Source organism: Budorcas taxicolor, chromosome 11, assembly GCF_023091745.1.
Source record: "Budorcas taxicolor isolate Tak-1 chromosome 11, Takin1.1, whole genome shotgun sequence".
NCBI lineage: Eukaryota > Metazoa > Chordata > Mammalia > Artiodactyla > Bovidae > Budorcas > Budorcas taxicolor.
In genome coordinates this window covers 153,248,345-153,272,330 of record NC_068920.1, presented here as the reverse complement: position 1 = coordinate 153,272,330, position 23,986 = coordinate 153,248,345, and the positions used below count along the sequence as shown (strand labels likewise).

Here is a 23,986-nt window from a genome sequence, read left to right as displayed (position 1 = left end):
GTGTGTGTGTGTGTATCACTGAATGGTATGTTTTGTCAAAAATATCATAGGGAACTACTTTCAATTCACCAGGCTTCCCTGGTGGCTCATAGACAGTAAAGCGTTTGCCTGCAGTGCGGGAGACCTGGGTTCGATCCCTGGGTTGCGAAGATTTCCTGGAGAAGGAAATGGCAACCCACTCCAATATTCTTGCCTGAAAAATTCTATGGACGGCGGAGCCTGGTAGGGTACAGTCCATGGGGTCACAAAGAGTTTGACATGACTGAGCCACTTCACTTCACTTCACATTCAATTCAAGATTTGTCATTTCTTCTTTTCTTTTTTTTTTAACTTTGGTACTATTATTTTAAGGTTGGCATTATTCATTTGTGGACAAACAACTTTGTCATTACAGTTTTCTTTCATACTTTTTTAGTGCCTTAGCCTCATAGTGAAGTCCTTACCAGAGAGTTCCTCTTTTGCAAAGCTGCCGACTTGAATCCTCAACTGATTTGGTCATTCAGGTGGCAAAGCTGTTCCTTCACTCCTGACTCATTGTGATTGTGTTTGGATCAATACTGCCAGAGTTCACTAACTCTTGGATCATAATACATTTGGTGGTAGTAGATATCCAAAGGAAACACTTAAATTAATTCTAAAAATGAAATAGTAAAAATTCTAAAAAATTCTAAAATTTTAAAATTTCATTTTTACAAAATGAAATTCTAAAAATGAAACTATTAATAGAAAGTTAATCTGCTTATTTGATGTGGTCATTAAGAAAAATACATGGAAGCTTTGATGAGCAACTGATATAAATATGTTTAGTTGAAAGGAACACTGTTACGATATTGTTTCTAGCCACAAAGTTTTCAGAAATTTAATTAATCCAGCAAATAGATGTAAAGAAAAGATATTAAAAGTGTATCAAATTGTTTAGAAGTGTTTTTTTACATTTTGAAGCTGTGATGGTTGACTTAAGCAGTTAACCCTTGAAACGTGAATGATGAATATGTGGTTAATTCTTACTTTTGTCCATTTCCAGCTTACAAAACACTACACAGCAAAATAATGATCTGCTAGACTGCTAACCCGAGCATCCAGCTTCCACAATGCCTGTGCAGGCAGCTCAATGGACAGAATTTCTGTCCTGTCCAATCTGCTATAATGAATTTGATGAGAACGTGCACAAACCCATCAGTTTAGGTTGTTCACACACTGTTTGCAAGACCTGCTTGAATAAACTTCACCGAAAAGCTTGTCCTTTTGACCAGACTGCCATCAACACAGACATTGATGTGCTTCCTGTCAACTTCGCACTTCTCCAGTTAGTTGGAGCCCAGGTAACCTTTCAGGATTTTACTTATTTGATATAAGTAATAATTATAGAACTTTGTTCATTATGGGATACAAAATATGTTTAGGGATATTCAAGGCATAAAAAATACTCCGCATACCTATTTGTATTATTCCATAGATGATTTTCTTTAGATAATGTCATAAATCTTTATGCAAAACTAGAAATTCCATTTAGTTGTATATGTCTTTGTATTCACTACTGTGGTCAACACTTAATGTTTTTAAGTGATTTTGGTGGATAAACATTTTTGTATAAGCATGTATAAATATTTAGTCATTAGGTGATATGAAAAGAAATATAATCAAAGCTTTGGCCAGAGATCAACCATCTAGATAGAACCCTTAAGTGGAGGTTTTTTGATTTTCCTTAAAACTTCGCTTGACTTTTAGGATGATGTTATAATAAGAAAATAGATCTATATAGGTATATATACATATATAAGATGGATATATAAAAAACTAATTTTTACAGTGTCAGTATCAAATTCTGCAGTTTCTGCTTATGTGCATATGCTATAAAAATAACATTTCTTATTTATCATTTTACTGAATCAGCAAGACCCTAGATTTATAATAATTTCTAATTAATAAGGGCTTACTTCGTTTTAGGTATGCTGGTAAACAGTCCACATCTATTATTATCTTGTCATAGCTCTTCAGGTAGTTATTATTCCATTTTACAGGTGAGGAGGAAGATGAAATTCTGTACATCAGGTACTACATATTTTAATACTACAATTTTAGTACTACATTTGAAAGCAAGAAAGTAAGGATTTTTCTGATTAATCACTTCTTAGAAAATTCTGTGAATTAAAATACTCCATTCTTTTAGTGTCTTGATAGTTGAGGTTTTTCTTTTAAAGCAATTTCTTTTCACTGTTTATAATCCAGTTAGACTCTGAAATCAAGACGAATCTATATTCAACAATGTGTCATAATTTAATTAGCAATTTTTTTCTTAAGGGTGCATAAAATAATGGTGCCTCTTGCAGGAAGTGGCATCTTAGATCCAATTAAAATACTGTAGATTATATGTAATAAGACTAAGCTATCATTTATTTAGCATCTGCTATAGATCAGGTGGAGCTTCCTTGGTAAAGAATCCACCTGCAATTCAGGAGACCCGATTGAATTCCTGGGTTGGGAAGTTCCCCTGGAGAAGGGATAGGCTACCCACTCCAGCATTCTTGGGCTTCCTTGGTGGCTCAGATGGTATCCGCCTGCAGTGTGGGAGACCTGGATTCGATCCCGAGGTTGTGAAGATCCCCTGGAGGAGGGCATGGCAACCCACTCCAGTATTCCTGCCTAGAGCATCCCCATGGACAGAGGGGCCTGGCAGGCTACAGTGCTTGGGGTTGCAAAGAGTTGGACACAAGTGAACGACTAAGCACATGGCATATAGGTCAGACATTGTGTTTTACTTAAAAATGTTCTCTAGTTGGTCCTTAAATTATCTTGCAGGTCTTTACGTGACTTCTGTTACCTTTTCAGCCTCAGCTCCTGTACTATCCTCAGTCTTTCTGCTTAAGCTACTCTGGCCTACTAACCAGATACACCAAACATATTCCCAACTGAGGGCTTTTGCACTGAGTGCTGTTTTGACTAAGATACTCATTTCTTTATTCAGATGTCAAGATTCACAAGGAAGCCTATCCTGACCACCCTTGTTCAAATTGCAGTCCCCCTCCAATACTCTAAAACCCTCCTTATCTTTGCTGTATAACTTTTACTGATCATCTTCTATCATGCTATTTAGTTTTTATTTATCAGCCATGTGTTCTCTTTACTAAAATGTAAGCTATGGCAAGAAATGTTTTGCCTGTTTTGCTCACTGATAGATGCCTAGTGCCTAAAACTGCTTGCCACATGGTAAGCACTCCATGAATATAAACACTTGTTGGATTGAACTTAGTTTCCAAATGGCACAATTAGATAGGGATTTTCATCTTCATATTTTAGGTAGAGAAACCATGACTTGAAACAGTTAAATAATTTATTAAAGATTACTTGTAGAAATTAAAGAGCCGACCAACATTTTACCCAAGCTTTGACCTTTCACTGAGAACAAGGTGGGGCAGATCATAAAAAATATAGTAAGTTATATGGGAAGAAGGTGTTAAGGGGGGAACGTTCTCCCTTTTTTCCTACTTTTTATTTTGAAATGCCTTTTTTTTTTTAATTGCAAGAAGTACACAGAGAACCTGTATGACTTTCTATAGCCTCTCTTACTGTTAGCACTTTTCTGAGTTACAGCATTGTTATCCCCAAGGAATAACATGGATACAGTACAATTAGTTACCACCTTTTTTTCCCTCTCAGTAATTCACCCAATTCATACTGTTAAGTATGATATCTTTGGTTTTAGAAAGCAGTTTGGCTAGGTACTTGGCTTTAATTTTACTTAAACTTGTTTGATGTGTCTGTATTAGAAGTTTATGCTCACCAAGATTATCATCAAATGTAAAGTTAACAATTGCATGAATTAGAGGAATGTATTTCTCCAGTTTTTGTTTTTTTTTTTTTTTTTTCATTTTTAGGTACCAGATCATCAGTCAGTAAAGTTAAGTAATTTAGGTGAGAACAAACACTATGAGGTTGCAAAGAAATGTGTTGAAGATTTGGCGCTCTACTTAAAACCACTAAGTGGAGGTAAAGGTAAGTATTTTTATGGGTGAGTAGGCCTTGGTAATACATTAACTTTGAAATACTTGATGTTGATACTCTATTAAATGATTTTTCGTTTTGAAAAATGAGATTGCTTGGAGAGAACATGGACATCTTTTTGACTGAGAACGTTATATATTTTTTGGAGATAGTATTGCTATTAATTTAAGAATTCATCAGATATGTTGAGATTTAAACGTTGTTTATGTTAAACTAATGGTGCTATAGCAGAATATTAGCTTTAATGAATCCTACTAAGACAATTTCATGTATTTATTCAGTCGTTTATTAAATTTTAGGAGCACTTACAGTGGCTAGGGTCTTCTTGGACCCCACAGTCCATTGATTAGATGGGCAAAGAAGTTCAGTAAGTGCTGTGACAGAAATGGAATTCTGTTTTATCACTGCATCTTCAGTAACTAGCAGGTTGTAGGTGTAATATAAAGATGAGTGAATGAATTAATGAAATACTTATTTTGCATGAGCTCTATGTTTTGCACTGTTGGATATTTTGGACCTAGTGACTTCCTTGAGAAGTATATCCTATCTACCTCATTCATTCATGGAGCAGATACTTAGCATGTACTCAGTACCAGGCACTTACTAAAAACATGCAGTTAAAATGTCTGCCTTTATAGCACTTACGTTCTGGAAAAAGAAAGTATAATAAACAAGTATAGTAAAAACATTGTATAGTATGTTATAAATGATATTTGCTGTCGAAAGAAAACAGTACAGTTAAATGGATCAGAAATGTCATAGCGAGGGGAAAAAGGTGGGTTGCAATTTTAAACAAGGTGATTAGTGTAGACCTTGTTAAGATGGTAGCTTCTAAACTTGAGATGAAAGAGATGAAGCAGTTAACCATATAGGTTCCTGGGAAAAGACTGTTCCAGGCAGAGGAAATAGCAAAGTCCCCAAGACATGTGTATTGTCTTCAAAGAACAACAACAGGAAAGTGTGCCTGCAGCAGAGTGTGTGAGGGTATGGGATAGATGAAAGCATTATGGGGTAGAAGAAAAGAAATGGTGAGACCAGATGATGTACAGACTTGCAGCCCTTGTTAAAGACTTGAACTTTTACTCTGAGTGAAATTGGGGAATTACTCTAGGGTTTTGAGCAGAGAATGACATGATCTGACTAACGGTAAAAGGGTCACCCTAGCTGCTCTGTTGAGAATTCAGTGCAGAAGGGCAGGGTTTGGACCAGGGTATTGGTTAATAGGCTAATTAGACAGGGTAAGTAGCAGTGGAGGTAGTGCAAAGTAGATAGTCTGGATGATTTTTGAGGTAGAGTCAAAAGGATTTCCTAAATTATTGGATGAGGGGCATGAGACAAAGATCTGAGTCAAGTGTGATTCTTGAGTTTTGGGGCCTGAGCACCTGGAAAGAGAAGTTACCATCAACTTACACAAGGGTGCAGGTCAGTCAGGTTTAGCTAAGATGATCAAGACTTCAGTCTTGGTTATGTTGAATTTGATTATATCAAATCTTCACTCGGATGCTATTGGGTAGCTGGTAAATGTATGTTAAGGACTAGGGATCAGTTCAGTTCAGTCGCTCAGTCGTGTCCAACTCTTTTCGACCCTGTGAATCGCAGCACGCCAGGCCTCTCTGTCCATCACCAACTCTCGGAGTTTACTCAGACTCGCGTCCATCGAGTCAGTGATGCCATCCAGCCATCTCATCCTCTGTCGTCCCCTTCTCCTCCTGCTCCCAATCCTTCCCAGCATCAGGGTCTTTTCCAATGAGTCAACTCTTCGCATGAGGTGGCCAGAGTATTGCAGTTTCAGCTTCAGCATCAGTCCTTCCAAAGAAATCCCAGGGCTGATCTCCTTCAGAACGGACTGGTTGGATCTCCTTGCAGTCCAAGGGACTCTCAAGAGTCTTCTCCAACACCACAGTTCAAAAGCATCAATTCTTTGGTGCTCAGCCTTCTTCACAGTCCAACTCTCACATCCATACATGACCACAGGAAAAACCATAGCCTTGACTAGACGGACCTTAGTCGGCAAAGTAATGTCTCTGCTTTTGAATACGCTATCTAGGTTGGTCATAACTTTTCTTCCAAGGAGTAAGCATGTTTTAATTTCATGACTGCAGTCACCATCTGCAGTGATTTTGGAGCCCCCCAAAATAAAGTCTGACACTGTTTCCCCATCTGTTTCCCATGAAGTGATGGGACCGGATGCCATGATCTTCGTTTTCTGAATGTTGAGCTTTAAGCCAACTTTTTCACTCTCCTCTTTCACTTTCATCAAGAGGCTTTTTAGTTCCTCTTCACTTTCTGCCATAAGGGTGGTATCATCTGCATATCCGAGGTCATTGATATTTCTCCCGGCAATCTTGATTTCCAGCTTGTGCTTCCTCCAGCCCACTGTTTCTCATGATGTACTCTGCATATAAGTTAAATAAGCAGGGTGACAATATACAGCCTTGACGTACTCCTTTTTCCTATTTGGAACCAGTCTGTTGTTCCATATCCAGTTCTAACTATTGCTTCCTGACCTGCATACAGATTTCTCAAGAGGCACGTCAGGTGGTCTGGTATTCCCATCTCTTTCAGAATGTTCCACAGTTAATTGTGATCCACACAAAGGCTTTGGCATAGTCAATAAAGCAGAAACAGATGTTTTTCTGGAACTCTCTTGCTTTTTCCATGATCCAGCAGATGTTGGCAATTTGATCTCTGGTTCCTCTGCCTTTTCTAAAACCAGCTTGAACATCTGGAAGTTCACGGTTCACGTATTGCTGAATCCTGGCTTGGAGAATTCTGAGCATTACTTTACTAGCATGTGAGATGAGTGCAATTGTGTGGTAGTTTGAGCATTCTTTGGCATTGGCTTTCTTTGGGATTGGAATGAAAACTGACCTTTTCTAGTCCTGTGGCCACTGCTGAGTTTTCCAAATTTGCTGGCATATTGAGTGCAGCACTTTCACAGCATCATCTTTCAGGATTTGAAATAGCTCAGCTGGAATTTCATCACCTCCACTAGCTTTGTTCGTAGTGATGCTTTCTAAGGCCCACTTGACTTCACATTCCAGGATATCTGGCTCTAGATAAGTGATCACACCTTCGTGATTATCTGGGTCGTGAAGATCTTTTCTCTACAATTTTTCTGTGTATTCTTGCCACCTCTTCTTAATATCTTCTGCTTCTGTTAGGTCCATACCATTTCTGTCCTTTATTGAGGCCATCTTTGCATGAAACGTTCCCTTGGTATCTCTAATTTTCTTGGAGAGATTTCTGCTACTGCTAAGTCACTTCAGTCGTGTCCGACTCTGTGTGACCCCATAGACAGCAGTCCACCAGGCTCCCCCCCGCCTGGGATTCTCCAGACAAGAACACTGGAGTGGGTTGCCATTTCCTTCTCTAATGCATGAAAGTGAAAAGTGAAAGTGAAGTCGCACAGTCGTGTCCGACTCTTCGCGACCCCATGGACTGCAGCCCACCAGGCTCGTCCATCCATGGGATTTTCCAGGCAAGAGTACTGGAGCGGGGTGCCATTGCCTTCTCTGAAGAGATCTCTAGTCTTTCTCATTCTGTTCTTTTCCTCTATTTCTTTGCATTGATCGCTGAAGAAGGCTTTCTTATCTCTTCTTGCTATTCTTTGGAACTCTGCATTCAGATGCTTATATCTTTCCTTTTCTTCTTTGCTTTTCGCTACTCTTCTTTTCACAGCTATTTGTAAGGCCTCCCCAGACAGCCATTTTGCTTTTTTGCATTTCTTTTCCATGGGGATGGTCTTGATCCCTGTCTCCTGTACAGTGTCACAATCACGACCCTCATTCCATAGCTCATCAGGCACTCTATCTATCAGATGTAGGCCCTTAAATCTATTTCTCACTTCCACTGTATAATCATAAGGGATTTGATTTAGGTCATACCTTAATGGTCTAGTGGTTTTCCCTACTTTCTTCAGTTTAAGTCTGAATTTGGTAATAAGGAGTTCATGATCTGAGCCACAGTCAGCTTGTGGTCTTGTTTTTGTTGACTGTATAGAGCTTCTCCATCTTTGGCTGCAAAGAATATAATCAATCTGATTTTGGTGTTGACCATCTGGGTATGTCCATGTGTAAAGTCTTCTCTTGTGTTGTTGGAAGAGGGTGTTTGCTTGGACTAGGTATAGGAGCTGTTATTTTGGGGAGTCATTAGCATAAATTGTATTTAAAGCAATAAGACTGAACGAGATCACATAAGTGGTGAGTATAGAAAAAAAGAACTGGGTTCTAAGCCATTTAACATTAAGAAGTCAAGAAAAAAGGTTGAGATCAGCAAAGAAGACTAGAAAAGATGAAGGAAGGAAAAAATTAAGAGAAAGTGGTGTTCTAGAAGCCAAATAAGAATGTTTTTAAAGGAGTTAGGAGTGATCTGTGTTGAGTGCTATTGAAAGGTCAAATAAGGTAAGGATTGAGAATTGACCACAGATGTAGCGTAGTGGTGGTAAGTCTTGTCATGAGGAGCAGTTTTGGTCAAGTGATGGTGGAACAAACATGACTGGAGTAGGTTTTAAAGATTGTAAAGCAAGGATTTGGAGATCGTGAATATAGGCAACACTAGAGGATTTGCTACAAAATGGAGGAAAGACATGGTGCAGAGGGGTAGTGATAAAGGGATGAATACCAAGATTTATTTTTCAGATGTATAAAATAACAGTATGCTGTTCTTACTGTATGTTGATGCAAATGATCAAGTAGAAAGAGGACAATTGATGTAGGAGAGAGGGAAGAATTGCTGGAGCAGTATCTTTTAGTTGAAAAGGGAATTGGATTTAAGATATTGTCCTGGAGCTGTGTTCTAAATGTCTTGTATACATTAAGACAAAACAAAACTGTTGTTCATTGTTACTTTTAGATTTAACTTTTCATTTATTTATCTCCAAATTTATCTTCAATGGTTTTTGTAAAGATGAAGAATAGACTAAAAAAACCCAAATTGCTGTCTTTTGTGGGACACATATAACCCAGAGAACAGGATACCCAAATAAAATTTGAGGCAATTAAAATTTAGACTCCAGTTACCACAGAATAGTAATAAACAGGGACAGAACATTGATTGTCAAAAAAGGAAAGTACCTTATAAGGAACTCATTAGGAATTGTGGCTTAATAATTGAATACTAGGTATTATTATTAAATAGATAATGAAATTGACTTTTTTATTTCAATTGAAAAAAACTGTAGTTTCCTTTTTCTTGAAGGTGTAGCTAGTTTGAACCAGAGTGCACTGAGCCGTCCAATGCAAAGGAAACTAGTGACACTTGTGAACTGTCAACTGGTGGAGGAAGAAGGTCGTGTAAGAGCCATACGAGCAGCCCGTTCACTTGGAGAAAGGACTGTAACGGAACTAATATTACAGCACCAGAACCCTCAGCAGTTGTCTGCCAACCTGTGGGCTGCTGTCAGGGCTCGAGGATGCCAGTTTCTAGGGCCAGGTAAGGTAGATCCCTGTCTTATTGGCTATCAGGGCTAGTGGGTGCCAGTTTCTAGGAGCAGGTGAGAATGCTCTGATTTATACATACAAATTTTAACATAATGAAAGATAAACTTTTTTTTAAAATTTTTATAGTAACCACCCTACCTTGGGGTGCTTGACGTGTTTGTCTTTGCTGCACTGGGTCTTCATTGCAGCACACAGGTTTTCTCTAGTTGCAGCATATAGGCTTTTCTTGTGGTGCAGCATGGGCTTAAGTTGCCCCACATCATGTGGGATCTTAGTCCCTTGTCAGGGATCAAACCCATGTCCCCTGCACTGGAAAGTGGATTCTTAACCACTGGACTACCAGGGAAGTCCCAACTAGTTTTTATTAATCATAACGTATATGATGAAGAGTGCTATAGTGTTTTTGAATAAATTTCTTGTTTAATTCTCAACAGTCTTTAAGTGACACAGTGACAACTTTACAAATTAGAACACTGAATTGGAGAGAGGCCTAATACTGCACACGTAGTAAGTAAAGGAAAAATAAACTTTCTGTTTATGAAGAAAATTAAAAGTTCACGATTGTCTTTAAAATTGGGAAGCAGAAAAATTACTGGAAAAAATGAGAATCACCAGAGTATATTTCTTTTGTAGTTACCATCAACTGCATTCTTTTTTTAAAAAATCTTTACCTATACCAAGGTTATGAAGTACTTTTCTGTGATATCTTATCGTTTTACCTTTCTGATTTAGAACTGTATAGGCTAGGAAGAATTTATTTGTGTGAAGGAAACTTTTTAAGTGGCATTGGGACTACTGGATAGACGTGGAAAAAGATAAAATTGGATGTATTTCTTTTTTTTTTTTTTTGCATGAATGTATTTCTTATATTCCTTAGCTATATAAATTTTAAATAGGTTAGAAATACTTATGATTAAAAAATAAATTATATAAGTAATAAAAACTTCAAACTCAACACTCACAAAACTAAGATCTTGGCATCCAGCTACATCACTTCATGATAGATGGATGGGGGAAAAATGGAAACAGTGACAGACTTTATTTTCTTGCGCTCCAAAATCACTGTGGATGGTGACTGCAGCTATGAAATTAAAAGATGCTTGTTCCTTCTAAGAAGAGCTTTGACAAACTTAGACAGTGTATTGAAAAGCAGAGACATCACTTAGCCGATAAAGGTCCATATAGTCAAAGCTCTGATTTTTCCAGTAGTCATGTATGGATGACTCTGAGAGTTGGACCATGGCTGTGGGCAAGAATTGATGCCTTCAAACCATGGTGCTGAGAAAGACTCAACTGAGAGTCCCTTTGACAGCAGGGAGATTAAACTAGTTAATACTAAAGGAGATCAACCCTGAATTGGAAGGACTGACGCTGAAACTGAAACTTCAGTACTTTGGCCACCTGATGAGAAAAGCCAACTCAGTGGAAAAGACCTGAACTGGGAAAGATTGAGGGCAGGAGGAGAATGGGATGACAGAGGATGAGATGGTTGGATGGCATTACCAACTCAGTGGACATGAGTTTGAACAAACTGTGGGAGAGAGTGAAGGACAGGGAAGCCTGATATGCTACAGTCTGTGGGGTTAAAAAGAGTCAGGTGTAACTGAGTGACTCAACCACAATAAATGTGAACAGAAGAGTGAATTCTTTATAACTCAGAAGTAGGAAATACTCTTTTCTTTGGCTCTGAAACCAGAAGCAATTACAGAAAAGATTGATATTTGACTATATAATTTTAAAAATTATAATAAAGCCTCATATGAAAAGTAAGATGAAAGATGATACTGTGAAAGTGCTTCACTCAATATGCCAGCAAATTTGGAAAACTCAGCAGTGGCCACAGGACTGGAAAAGGTCAGTTTTCATTCCAATCCCAAAGAAATGCAATGCCAAAGAATGCTCAAACTACCACACAATTGCACTCATCTCACACACTAGTAACGTAATGCTCAAAATCCTCGAAGCCAGGCTTCAGCAATACGTGAACCGTGAACTTCCAGATGTTCAAGCTTGTTTTAGAAAAGGCAGAGGAACCAGAGATCAAATTGCCAACATCTGCTGGATCATGGAAAAAGCAAGAGAGTTCCAGAAAAACATCTGTTTCTGCTTTATTGACTATGCCAAAGCCTTTGACTGTGTGGATCACAATTAACTGTGGAACATTCTGAAAGAGATGGGAATACCAGACCACCTGACGTGCCTCTTGAGAAATCTGTATGCAGGTCAGGAAGCAATAGTTAGAACTGGATATGGAACAACAGACTGGTTCCAAATAGGAAAAAGGAGTACGTCAAGGCTGTATATTGTCACCCTGCTTATTTAACTTATATGCAGAGTACATCATGAGAAACAGTGGGCTGGAGGAAGCACAAGCTGGAATCAAGATTGCCGGGAGAAATATCAATAACCTCAGATATGCAGATGATATCACCCTTATGGCAGAAAGTGAAGAGGAACTAAAAAGCCTCTTGATGAAAGTGAAAGAGGAGAGTGAAAAAGTTGGCTTAAAGCTCAACATTCAGAAAACGAAGATCATGGCATCCGGTCCCATCACTTCATGGGAAATAGATGGGGAAACAGTGGAAACAGTGTCAGACTTTATTTTGGGAGGCTCCAAAATCACTGCAGATGGTGACTGCAGCCATGAAATTAAAAGACGCTTACTCCTTGGAAGGAAAGTTATGACCAATCTAGACAGCATATTCAAAAGCAGAGACATTACTTTTCGACTAAGGTCCGTCTAGTCAAGGCTATGGTTTTTCCTGTGGTCATGTATGGATGTGAGAGTTGGACTGTGAAGAAGGCTGAGCGCCGAAGAATTGAAGCTTTTGAACTGTGGTGTTGGAGAAGACTCTTGAGAGTCCCTTGGACTGCAAGGAGATCCAACCAGTGCATTCTGAAGGAGATCAGCCCTGGGTGTTCATTGGAAGGACTGATGCTGAAGCTGAAACTGCAATACTTTGGCCACCTCATGCGAAGAGTTGACTTATTGGAAAAGACCCTGATGCTGGGAGGGATTGGGGGCAGGAGGAGAAGGGGACGACAGAGGATGAGATGGCTGGATGGTATCACCGACTCGATGGCATCACCGACTCGATGGACATGAGTGCGTGAACTCGGGGAGTTGGTGATGGACAGGGAGGCCTGGCATGCTGCGATTCATGGGGTCGCAAAGAGTCGGAGATGACTGAGCGACTGAACGGAACTGAAGAAAAGTAAAAAAAATGAGAAACTTGGGGAAATATTTATATAATATCACGTACAAGAGGCTTATATAACTAACATATAATTGTGTTGTAGTTAGTTGCTCAGTCATGTCTGACTCTGCAACCCCATGGACTGTAGCCCGTCAGGTTCCTCTGTCCATGAGGATTATTCTCCAGGCAAGAATATTGGAGTGGATTGCCATGTCCTCCTACAGGGGATCTTCCTAATCCAGGGATTGATCCCAGGTCTCCTGTATTGCAGGCAAATTCTTTACCGTCTGAGCCACCAGGAAAGCCCAATATATAATTAGGTACTTGTAAAAACTCAGAAGGAAAATACCAACCACCCAATTAAAAAATTGACAAAAAATGCAAACAGACAATTCAAGGGAAAAAGTAATGTAAATGGCCCTCAAACATATAGAAAGATACTCAGTCTTTCTCATATTAAGAGAAATATACATTAAAATGACACTGAAATACCATTTCACACCTGTCAGATTGGCCAGATTCAAAAGTCTGACAACTTTGTTGTCAAGCCTGTGGGAAAGCAGGTACTTTCATCCAGTAATAGTGGGAATGCAAAGTGGGGCAAACTATAGAGAGAGGAATTTGTCAGTATGTTACAAAATCATCTGCGCATCTACTCTTTGGCCCAGCAGTCCTTTTTCTAGCAATCTGTCCCATAAATACGGTGAAAAATATAGAATGTATAAAGTTGATAAAGCACTATTTATAACAGCAGACATCTGGAATGAACTTGAAAGTCTGAATAGGAGACTGGCTTAGTAAACTGCTACATATCCTTCCAGTGGATTGCCCTGCAACTGTTGAAAGGAATGAGGAAAATCTGTATAGTCTGCTGCCTATGATAACGTAATATACATTACGTTAGAAAATAAGCAAGGTGCAGACTAATGTGCTTATTGTAGGAAAGGGAACTTTTATCTCGGAAAAGAAGAGACAACCATTTTCAAATTATTTGTTTATATTTTTCCAAAGAACATTGGTAGGAAAAGTTACAACGTAATAAACATGTAGTCAGGAAGAACAGAGGGAAACCAGACAGGACCAGAAGCTAGACCTCTCTCAGTGTATCTTGATTTGTACTTTGCACCTGTGTAAAGGTTTTATGTAATTTTAAAACGATTTTTAGTAAATATATGAGTTTTAGGAATTTAAATAAAATGAACAAAAAATGCCTAAAAACAAAAAGCTAAACGTTATTTTGGCAGTATATTCATCAGGAATGAATTAATTCAGGTGATTCTAGAACACAGTGTTTTGATTTTTATATTTCTGGCATGATATATACTCCTAGATTGTATTCACTAGTCATACTGATAATGTTATTTTGAAACGAATTAGGATGCAGCAAGTAGTTCTGTTAATGCCATTGGAAACGAAGATTTTGACATTTAAAAAGAGATGTAAGTATGAAATCAAAGAATTTATTTAAAACGCCTGCATCCTTAAATTTTAATTAGCAAATCAGTACAGACTCATTTATTTTTCTTTTTCTAGAAAATAAGTATTTCCTAACTGTACACTGTAAAGGCTTGAAAGGATTGAATAGCCATAGCATCCAGATAGCATTTCATACTAAAAAGAAGTAGGGCTCTTTGAATAAATGTCTTATGCCAGTTCTAGGGTAAAAAAAGTACAAGATGAGCCTGGGAAGTCTTGTGCTAGAAAGTAAAAAAGCTGTCAAAGACCATCGGAATCTTGTCAAAAGGACACAGAATTTGAAAAGGCTCCCACTGGATAAAAGTGGGACAGTTTGAACTTCCAAATGAATAATGACTAAAGTGAATTAAAGAACATAAAATGTGTAAAAATCCGTGATCTTGTAATGTTAGTACAGAAAAAATTAATTGGTTGTTTTTGGCAGTTGCTACACCACCAGCATATTATGCTAAAAATTGGAAAAGGAATAGAAAAAAATCAAGCATGCTTATTCTGCCTTTTTAAGTTACTTTCAAGGACAGTTTCTCAGAATTTTGAGGGTAAGTTTCTCCTTTAGTAGAGTTCTAGCTAATAAATTTAGAAAAAAAAAGTTAAAGTTAGAAAAATCACATCAGGTGAATTAATGGGTCTAGGTAAGAATTACTATTGGCTGTTAAAACCAGTAGATGAAAAGTTAGTAAATGCAAAAGGCCTGAACCCGCTGATGAGTCTTGATATTACTAAAAACTGTCTGAGCCACCAGGGAAGTCCTAGAAGTGAGACATCTAGGTCTTATATACCTATATGACACACAGAATAAGAAGTGTGCTTGCCCCCCCAAAACTCCCAAAAGGTAAAATCTTATTCCAAATCTAATCAAGTCTCTAGTTTACATGAAATAAGGAGGATTAAGGCATACTATTAAAAAAAAAAAAAAAGTGCAAAATTAGCGAAATTGAGAATGTGGGATATTGTTTAGAAAAATGATTGTTTCTGCAATCAGTTATTTTGTTCTAAATGGGAGGGTGGGAGAGTGGTGAGAAACTAGTATAGGTTTTTCTTATTAAGCGTGAAGACATACAGACCAAAAGCTACCTATGGACTTTGGCTGCTTACTCAAAGAAACCAACTGTAAGAGGAAATTTTGAGACAGTGGGAGAAAATTCAGCATGGATTGGATATTAGATGATATCAAGGAAATATATTTCTTTTTTTAGACATGGTAATAGCGTTATGTTAATTTTTTTAAGTGCTTACCTGTTAGAAATACATAATGAATTATTTAAGGATAAAGTGCTATGTTAACTTGGATTTACTTCAAACCACTCCAGCTAGAACAAACTAGAGAAGTGGGTAATGAGTAGATGAACCCTTCCTGGCAGCAGCTGTATTATGAATGCATGTTATTTCTACTTTTGTATATGTTTTATTTTACATAATACAAAGTTAACTTGAAAAATAATTTTGAAAATCCATAGAAAGTGAATGTGAAGTTGCTCAGTCGTGTCCGACTCTTTGCAACCCCATGGACTGTAGCCTACCACGCTCCTCCGTCCATGGGATTTTCCAGGCAAGAGTATTGGAGTGGGTGGCCATTTCCTTCTCCAGAGGATCTTCCCTATTTATATATCATTTGAGAATGCTACCTGTGGATATTTCCTCATGTTTATTTACCTTATCTAAGAAGCACTAGGTGGTGTGTTGGTTTAGTCGCTAAATCGTGTCTGATTCTTGTGACCCCATGGACTGTAGCTAACTAGCCTCCTCTGTCCATGGGATTCTCCAGGAAGAATAATGGAGTGGGTTGCCATTTCCTTCTCCAAATCTTCCTGACCCAGGGACCCGCATCCCCTGCATTGCAGGCAGATTAACAGTGAGCCACCATGGAAACCTAAGAAGCACTAGACTAGTTATCAAATATCCTGTGTTCTGAAACTCAACAACAAAAAGATAATAAATAGCACAATTTAAAAATGGGCCAAGGGCTTAAATAAATATTTCTACATAGAAGATACATAGATGGCGAAAAAGTACATGAAAAGATGTTCAGTGTCATCAGTCATTAAAGAAATGCAAATCAGAATCAACATTGAGATACCATTTCATATCCACTAGGTTGTCCGTAATTTTAAAAGTGGAAAATAAAAGTGTTAATCGAGGATGTTAGGAACTTGGGAGTGTAAAATGAGGCAGCCCCTGTGGAAAAACAATTTGGTGGTTCCTCAGAACTTTAAATGTAGGATTACCTTATGATCCGGCATTTCCACTCCTAGGTCTATACCCAAAGGAACTGAAAACAGGTATTCAAACTAGTATTTGTGTGTGAATATTTATAGCAGTGTTACAATAATCAAAAGGTAGAAGCAATCCCATCAGTTCTTATGAATGGATAACCAATATGTGGTATATTTATAAATACTGTATTATTTAGCCATAGAAAGGATTGAGATACCAATACATACCACGATGTGGATGAACTTTGAAAATGTTATTTTAAGTGAAGGAAGTCAGGGAATAGGTCACATATTCTGCATACACAAACGTCAGTCCATAGAACCAGACATCAGGCTAGTAGTTGCTGGAGGCTGTAGGGGTCATAGGTATGGGGAGTGACTGATTAATGGTTATTGAGTTCCTGTCAGATGATGATGATGTCTTAGAACTAGATAGAGTTGATGGTTTTACAACATTGTGAATTGTTTACTTTAAAATGGTTAATTTTATGTTATATGAATTTTACCTCAATTTTTAGAAAGTCCTTGTTTCTAGTTATAATTTTGTGGCTTACTGATTGTGAGCAAGTCACTTAACTTTTCTGAGCCTTGATGTCTCACTTTGAAAAAGAAAGGATTTTGATTTTTAATCTAGATTCTAGATGATCTTTCATTTCCATTGTTTTCATTGAGAACCAGTATATTTTTTACCAAAAAGTTGCTAGGATAATGCAGAGAATTCTTTTGTACTCTTTATCCATATTCACTCATTTGTAATATTTTGCTAAATTTGTTATATAGTTCACTTTCTCTCCTTTTTGAACCATTTGAGAGTAGGTTGCCTATTTTATGCCCCCTTTACTGCTTACACTTGTCTTTTTTTTTTATTAAAAACAATACATTGATCAAATTCAGAAAATTTAACATTTGTTAAAACTTACATTCCAGTTTTGTTGGTTATTACAGAAATATCTTTTATGGCATTAATTTTTTTCATTTTATGATTGAGTCTAAGATGATGTCATGTATTTATTTGTCACAGCCGTTATGTGACATGCAGGATCTTTATTCCTTGACCAGGGATTGAACCCATACTCTCTGCAGTGGAAACGCAGAGTCTTAACTATTAGACTGTCAGGGAAGACACTGTCATACCTCTTTTTAGTCTTCTTTAACATAGTACCATTCCTCAGTCTTTCTTTGTCTAATGTTGCTATTCTTGAGGAATACAGGCAGTTATTTTATAGAATGTTTTTAATTTGGGGTTTTTTGATGTCCCCTTACGATTAGATTCAGATTATACTTTTACCTCCCTGACTGGAAAGCAACACAAATTGATGCCTTTAGGTATTGCATCCAGTGGCTAATACCACTTTTAAATTATATGCAAAATAATTCTGACAGACAAGCAACAGTCTCAAGTTATAAAAAAAATTACTATTTATTTTAAGACTACTGTGTGTCCTTCACATGTTATTTGTCAGAGTAGCTCTGTGAATTTTATAAATAAGAACCTTTTTCACTTCAACATTATGATTATCTAGTTGACTATTACAAAGCTATAGAGGATATATTTTGTTTAAAACCTGTTTGCTTGTATTTTGATTGGTTGTTTAGTAGGACACGTCTTTTGCTTGATTACTAAGTAAACTATATTTGTCTATGTGTGATGTTCTCTCTTTGTGCTAAGTATTTGCGTACTGGAGATAATGAACCACCATAAGCTAATATCCAAACAAGACTGTGACAGGCATGATCTGCAGGGCTCCTCATTTATCATGAACTCATGTTCTTTACTTACAGCTATGCAAGAAGAGGCTTTGAAGTTGGTGTTACTGGCATTAGAAGATGGTTCTGCTCTCTCAAGGAAAGTTCTGGTACTTTTTGTTGTGCAAAGACTAGAACCAAGATTTCCTCAGGCATCGAAAACAAGTATTGGTCATGTTGTGCAACTACTGTATCGAGCTTCTTGTTTTAAGGTAAGTAGCAAGCAACCATCTAAACATTGCATGCCTGGAATGGTCTAGAGGCCCCAGAAATAAAAGAGATAAAGGAGACTTTTCCTTCTGTATTTATTGCATCTGTTAATACTGTAGATGTATAATATTGCTATGCGTGGGTGTAAGAACACATAATGTGAAGGTATCAGCAACACTATGAGGAAACAAGTTTGGTAAACTTGACTCTTGGAATAGTAAAAATGAACTGAAGAAGCCTAATTAATTTGTATTTATCACCTTAAAAGAGAGTCAGGAACCATACTGAAAACTTAATAAAAGAAAGCAAATGTTTTAACTTCCCCATTATTATTTTTATCTCTTTCTCTGTTGTGTTTAGATTAAAGCCTTTAAACTGAGGGTAGCCCATATGTTGTCCTGGGGGGACAACAGGAGAGTAAAAGTCGAGAATTGCCCACTGTGCATTTAGATAATAGGGTTTTTGTCAAAGAGGGTAGGGATGAACCCTAAGCTATTTCAAAATGTAGTTTCCTTGTCATGTAGGCTTATGGGTGATGACAGGTACTGAGAGACATGGAAAGAAGGCTGAATCCTTAAAGTTTCTGCATGACACAGGAATATAGGTTGCTGGTGAGGTCTTGAGCAAAGGGACCAAGGACTTGGAATAGAAAGGCCCATTGGCTTCTATAAAAGTAAAACTTCTGGATTTGAAACCAAGGCTTATTTAAGCTATTTTGCTGATTTTATAGCTCAAGAGTGACAAAGATATAAGCAGAAAGAGGTTTTTTGGTGTGTGTGTGCACTGCTTAATATGAGGTAACAGGTTAATTGATGGTGAAAATATGAGCTTGCCAGGCTCTGCAAGCCACTTACAATACATACATCTTTACAGTTCAGGTGGATAGATCTTCATACTACCCAAGAGGCACTCTGTACCCTGGTGGTTGGATGAGTGTTCCCACCCTCTGGTCTTTTAGGTTTCTTTTTTCTGTGTTTTAGATTAATAATTCTTCCTTACATCATTGTTGATGACTAACTGACCAGGGTGGTACTTGCTGGAGGTTGGAGTGCCTGTTGCAATTTCTTAAAACAGCAGCGCAGCTTGCCCCGTGAATTGGGTCTTCCTTTCACAGATAATTTCTCTGTGGCATGCAGCTTACCCACAGCAGAACTTCTTTCAGAATTGAAGTGAATTCTCTCAAACCTCGCTGCTCCTTTTTCAACTAAGTTTATGTATTGTTCTAAATCCTTTTATTATCATCTCAACAGTCTTCACAGCATCTTCACCAGGAATAGATTCTATCTTAAGAAACCACTTTCTTTGCTTATCTTAAGCAACTCCATTAAAGTTTTATCGTGAGATTGCAATAATTCAGTCACATATTTAGGATCCACTTCAATTCTTGTTCTTTTGCTTTTTCTACCATGTCTGCACTTACTTCCTCCACTAAAGTCATGAATCCTTCAGAGTCATCCATGAGAGCTGAAATCTTCTGAGTTCCTGTTAATGTTGATATTTTAACCTATTCCCATGAATCACGAATATTCTTAGTGGCATCTAGAATGGTGAATCCTTTAAACAGGTTTTCAGTCTACTTTGCCCTGAACCATCAAAGGAATTACTATCTATGGCCGCGATAGCCTTATGAAATGTATCTCCTAAATAATAAGGCATGAAAGTCAGAATTACTCCTTGATCCATGGGCTGCAGAGTGGAACTTGTGTTATCAGGCATGAAAACATTACTCTTGTACATTTCCATCAGAGCTCTTGAGTTACCAGGTGCATTGTCAATGAGCAGTAATATTTGGAAAATAATTTTTTTTTCTAAGCAGTAGGTCTCATCAGTGGGCTTAAAATACACAGTAAACCATATTGTAAACAGATGTGCTGTTATTTCGGTTTTGTTATTCCATTTCTAGAGTACAGATTTAGTGTAGTTCTTAAGGACCCTAGTGTTTTGGGGGAGGTAAATGAGGATTGGCCTCAATTTAATATCACCAGTTAACATTAGCCCCTCACAGAAGAGTTATTCTGTCCTTTGAGCTTTTAAGACAGGCCCTGACTTCTCTCCGACTGTGAAAGTCCTAGATAGTGTCTTCTAAGGATTTTTAGTAAGTAGAGTATTTTTTTGTACCTTCTTCATGTCGTATCTGATAGGCTATAGGTACCTCCCCCTTCTAAAATAAAGAAAAGGTTGGTTGGGGGAGTGGTGAGAGCAAAGCAAATCTGATGGGTTTTTTTTTCCTCCTTTCTATTTTTAGGTTACCAAACGGGATGAAGACTCTTCCCTGATGCAGCTAAAGGAGGAATTCCGCAGTTATGAGGCTTTACGCAGAGAACATGATGCCCAAATTGTTCATATTGCTATGGAAGCAGGACTCCGTATTTCACCTGAGCAATGGTCCTCACTTCTGTATGGTGACTTGGCGCATAAATCACACATGCAGTCGATCATTGATAAGGTTTGTGAAATTAGAGATGCTAATTTTACATTGTTGTTAATCTTGATGAATATTTGAATCTTCTGAGGGAACTGAAGAGAAAACCAGTTGGGAGATTCCTGTTTTTACATACAAATATCTCATAGATATCATTTCTTTCTTTTTTATTGTTTTCTAACTTTCTGAATAAACTAAGGGTGGCGATAGGGAAGCAAATACAGCTATTGACATAAAAACAGCCTAGCTTACCAAGTCTGTCATTTATCTGTATTCTGACACCAGATAGCTAATAAATAAGTTTTCTAAGTGTCTAATGATGAATTTCATAGGGCAGATTCTGAGGTGAAAATTTAATTCATCATTGATACTCCTACTGTGGAATCTGAAGACACTTGAAAACCTATTCAGTATGTTGACTGAATAAAAGCATTTGAATATAGATGTGTTGTAAAAACCTTTTCATTTTGTTTTTATGTTAGCTGCAGTCTCCAGAATCCTTTGCAAAGAGTGTTCAGGAATTGACAATTGTTTTGCAACGAACAGGTGACCCAGCTAACTTAAATAGATTGAGGCCTCACTTAGAGCTTCTTGCAAACATAGACCCTAATCCAGGTATGTGAGAATATAATTGCTTATGCTTTTTAAAAAATGACTTCTTATACACAAGAGATTTACTGCTAACGAATTTTTTTTCCTCATCTCATCCTCTTGGACTATTTTAGATGCTGTTTCACCAACTTGGGAGCAGCTAGAAAATGCAATGGTAGCTGTTAAAACAGTGGTTCATGGCCTAGTAGACTTCATACAAAATTATAGTAGAAAAGGCCATGAGACACCTCAGGTAAGTAAAGTTATTTCTCTTCTGACTGCTCTTATTTCTAATGGAGCATGCTGAACATCTTAACAGCCTGTTTGGTTAATGGACTCCTTATGTGACAGCCGTGTCACATAAGTTTTTATTCTCTGTTCTTTTGAGAGAAACTTGTTTTAGTGTACCCCATAAATAATTCATAGTACAGCAATAGTTTGGGGACTATCTTGAATATGAGTTCATGGCAAGTTTTTTTGACTGGCTATAGATGTGATTTCATCCAGATATTTTGCCTGATTTTTTCTTAATTTGGGGAAATTGTCACTTTATTCTCATTTGTTGCCATTCCAGTGAGCTCATATTTGTAAATGTGTGGAAATAAAGTATTTTCAATGTACTTTTGAAGGAGTTATTTAAGGTAAAACCCTTTATTCTAATAATAACATCCATTTATTAAGTTACTATGAGCCAGTCTCAATATTTTACATAGATTATTTCTAATCCCCATAGCCACCTGCAAGGCAGTTGCTGTCCCCAAGTTGAAGTTGAAAGAGGTTAAATAACATATCTAAGATCATGGTGGCAGTAAGTGACAGAACTGGGATCAAGTCTACTCCAAAGTGATCTTTCCACTCTACTGTCCTTATTCTATTAGAAGACATTATAATATTCAAATATTAGCTAAAAGATGAATGTTTCATCTTAAGGTCACAGAAATAACAATGATGTCTTAGAGTTTGATGCAAATTATAGCAGTCATGATATTTTAATATTTTGCTTCATTATTTGTATGAACTTAGCACCAACCCTTGGAAGAAAGTTGTACTCTGAAGTTGACAAGTAAAATTAGTGTTTCTTAAATTTTAACTTCTAGAGTAAGTTGTATTATTCCTTTTCCTGAGAACGTTTAAGTGGACAAAGCTTACAGCTTTTTTAATGCTTTTTGACATTGTTTGCTTGATTTGATATAATTATGAGACATCAATGAATTTTGATGAAAAAACCTTTTATGTTTGTGGCCATTTTGTTGACAGATAAGTAATGCAGCATTTGAACTAGTTCCTGATGGTCCTCAGAAGGAACATCTAAAATGTCAGCCCGTGATTATGCCATGTAACTCATAACAGGAAACAGGGCAGTGGTAGTTGCGTCAGCACGAGAATTGTCTAATCGAAAGGAATCAAAGGTGTCTTCATAGAATTCTGGCGTCCCGAGGAGCCAGGGAGAGCTGACATCTTCATTTATCCGCATATTGATTTTCTTTTTGTAGCCTCAGCCAAACAGCAAATACAAGACCAGCATGTGTCGAGATTTGCGACAACAAGGAGGGTGTCCACGAGGAACAAATTGTACTTTTGCCCATTCTCAGGAAGAGCTTGAAAAGTAAGTTAAGAGAACTCTATTTTATTTGGATTTAATTTTTGGTCGTCATGAAAGAGTCACATAGAGTCAAAGTTTGTGTTGAGTTTTAAAGATGCAGTTAAGTCCACATCATGGAATTCTTTAGGTTGAAACATAACCTTTACTTTTGAAACCATACCTTGTTGCTTCTGGCAGCATAGTTAAAATGTGATTTAGAACCTTATTCAGGAATCTAATTTTAGACCGTTGTAGAGCTAGAATCCATGTTTCTGCTAAGCACCTGTGCAGAATGAAGATATTCTTATGCTTGGAGTCTGTCTTACTCAGGTTCTATTGAGGTTAACAGCTGAGTCTCAGGTAAAATGGTAAAGCAGATACATTTTCTTTTTATGGGCTTTTGGTCTTTTTAACATTCTTTTCCCTCTTTCTTGTCCTATACGTAATCCCTTTTTCTATGTCCACTTACCCAGACATAAAAGTAAATGGAGATAAACTGTAATAAATGTTGTCCAAGTTTTTGTTTTGTTTTTTAACCAAAACATTCATCATTGAGATCTCACCAAAAATTGATTCCAGCCTTTCTACTGAATATCTTGCCTGCATATCAACTGTTAATGGACATCTCTCTTTTGTTTTTAGATACTTTAAATCCAATTTGAGCTAATTTTCTCCTCATATATTGATGTCTTCTCTTGTATAACCGTCTGTCTACTCTCCCCAAGTGTACTCTGTCCAGTCAGTTATATATGCCATGCTATTGGAATAATCTTTGTCAGCTTTTGCTTGCTTGTCTTAGTCAAGTCTGTCAGTTCGGCTTCCTGTATGTGTCTTGACTCTTACTTGTTCTTTCTGTCGTTATAGTCTAACCTGTCATCCCCTTTTCTTGATTCATAGTTGCCTCCTAATTAGTTATCTTATAGCTGTGGTTGTCTACCCTCAACCCCATTATTCCCGACAAAATAGGGGGAACTTTGCATTTAAGGCTCATTGCAGATAATGAGAAGCTTAGGAATCCCCGTTGATAAAGATATAAAATCTACTCTGTGGCCTGCAAGTCTCTGTGTCATCTACTTTATGCCTACTTTTTGTGGGGTGGCTAGCCC

At 37.4% G+C, this 23,986-nt stretch overlaps 1 protein-coding gene and 1 non-coding gene across 2 annotated transcripts in view; both read left to right on the top strand.

The window, feature by feature from the left end:
* Positions 1–1,091: 1,091 nt before the first annotated feature.
* The window catches only part of RC3H2 (ring finger and CCCH-type domains 2), a 41,077-nt gene continuing 18,182 nt past the window's right edge, over positions 1,092–23,986 (top strand). Inside the window, exons 1-8 of the mRNA XM_052648631.1 lie at positions 1,092–1,322; positions 3,876–3,993; positions 9,202–9,435; positions 18,112–18,287; positions 20,531–20,731; positions 21,190–21,322; positions 21,433–21,551; positions 22,792–22,904. Coding sequence (XP_052504591.1) covers positions 1,092–1,322; positions 3,876–3,993; positions 9,202–9,435; positions 18,112–18,287; positions 20,531–20,731; positions 21,190–21,322; positions 21,433–21,551; positions 22,792–22,904 — 1,325 coding nt within the window. The remainder of the gene's footprint in view (positions 1,323–3,875; positions 3,994–9,201; positions 9,436–18,111; positions 18,288–20,530; positions 20,732–21,189; positions 21,323–21,432; positions 21,552–22,791; positions 22,905–23,986) is intronic.
* Positions 21,002–21,112, top strand: LOC128057100 (small nucleolar RNA SNORD90). Its single transcript, XR_008200281.1, has one exon. It is a non-coding gene; the product is annotated as a small nucleolar RNA SNORD90 (small nucleolar RNA).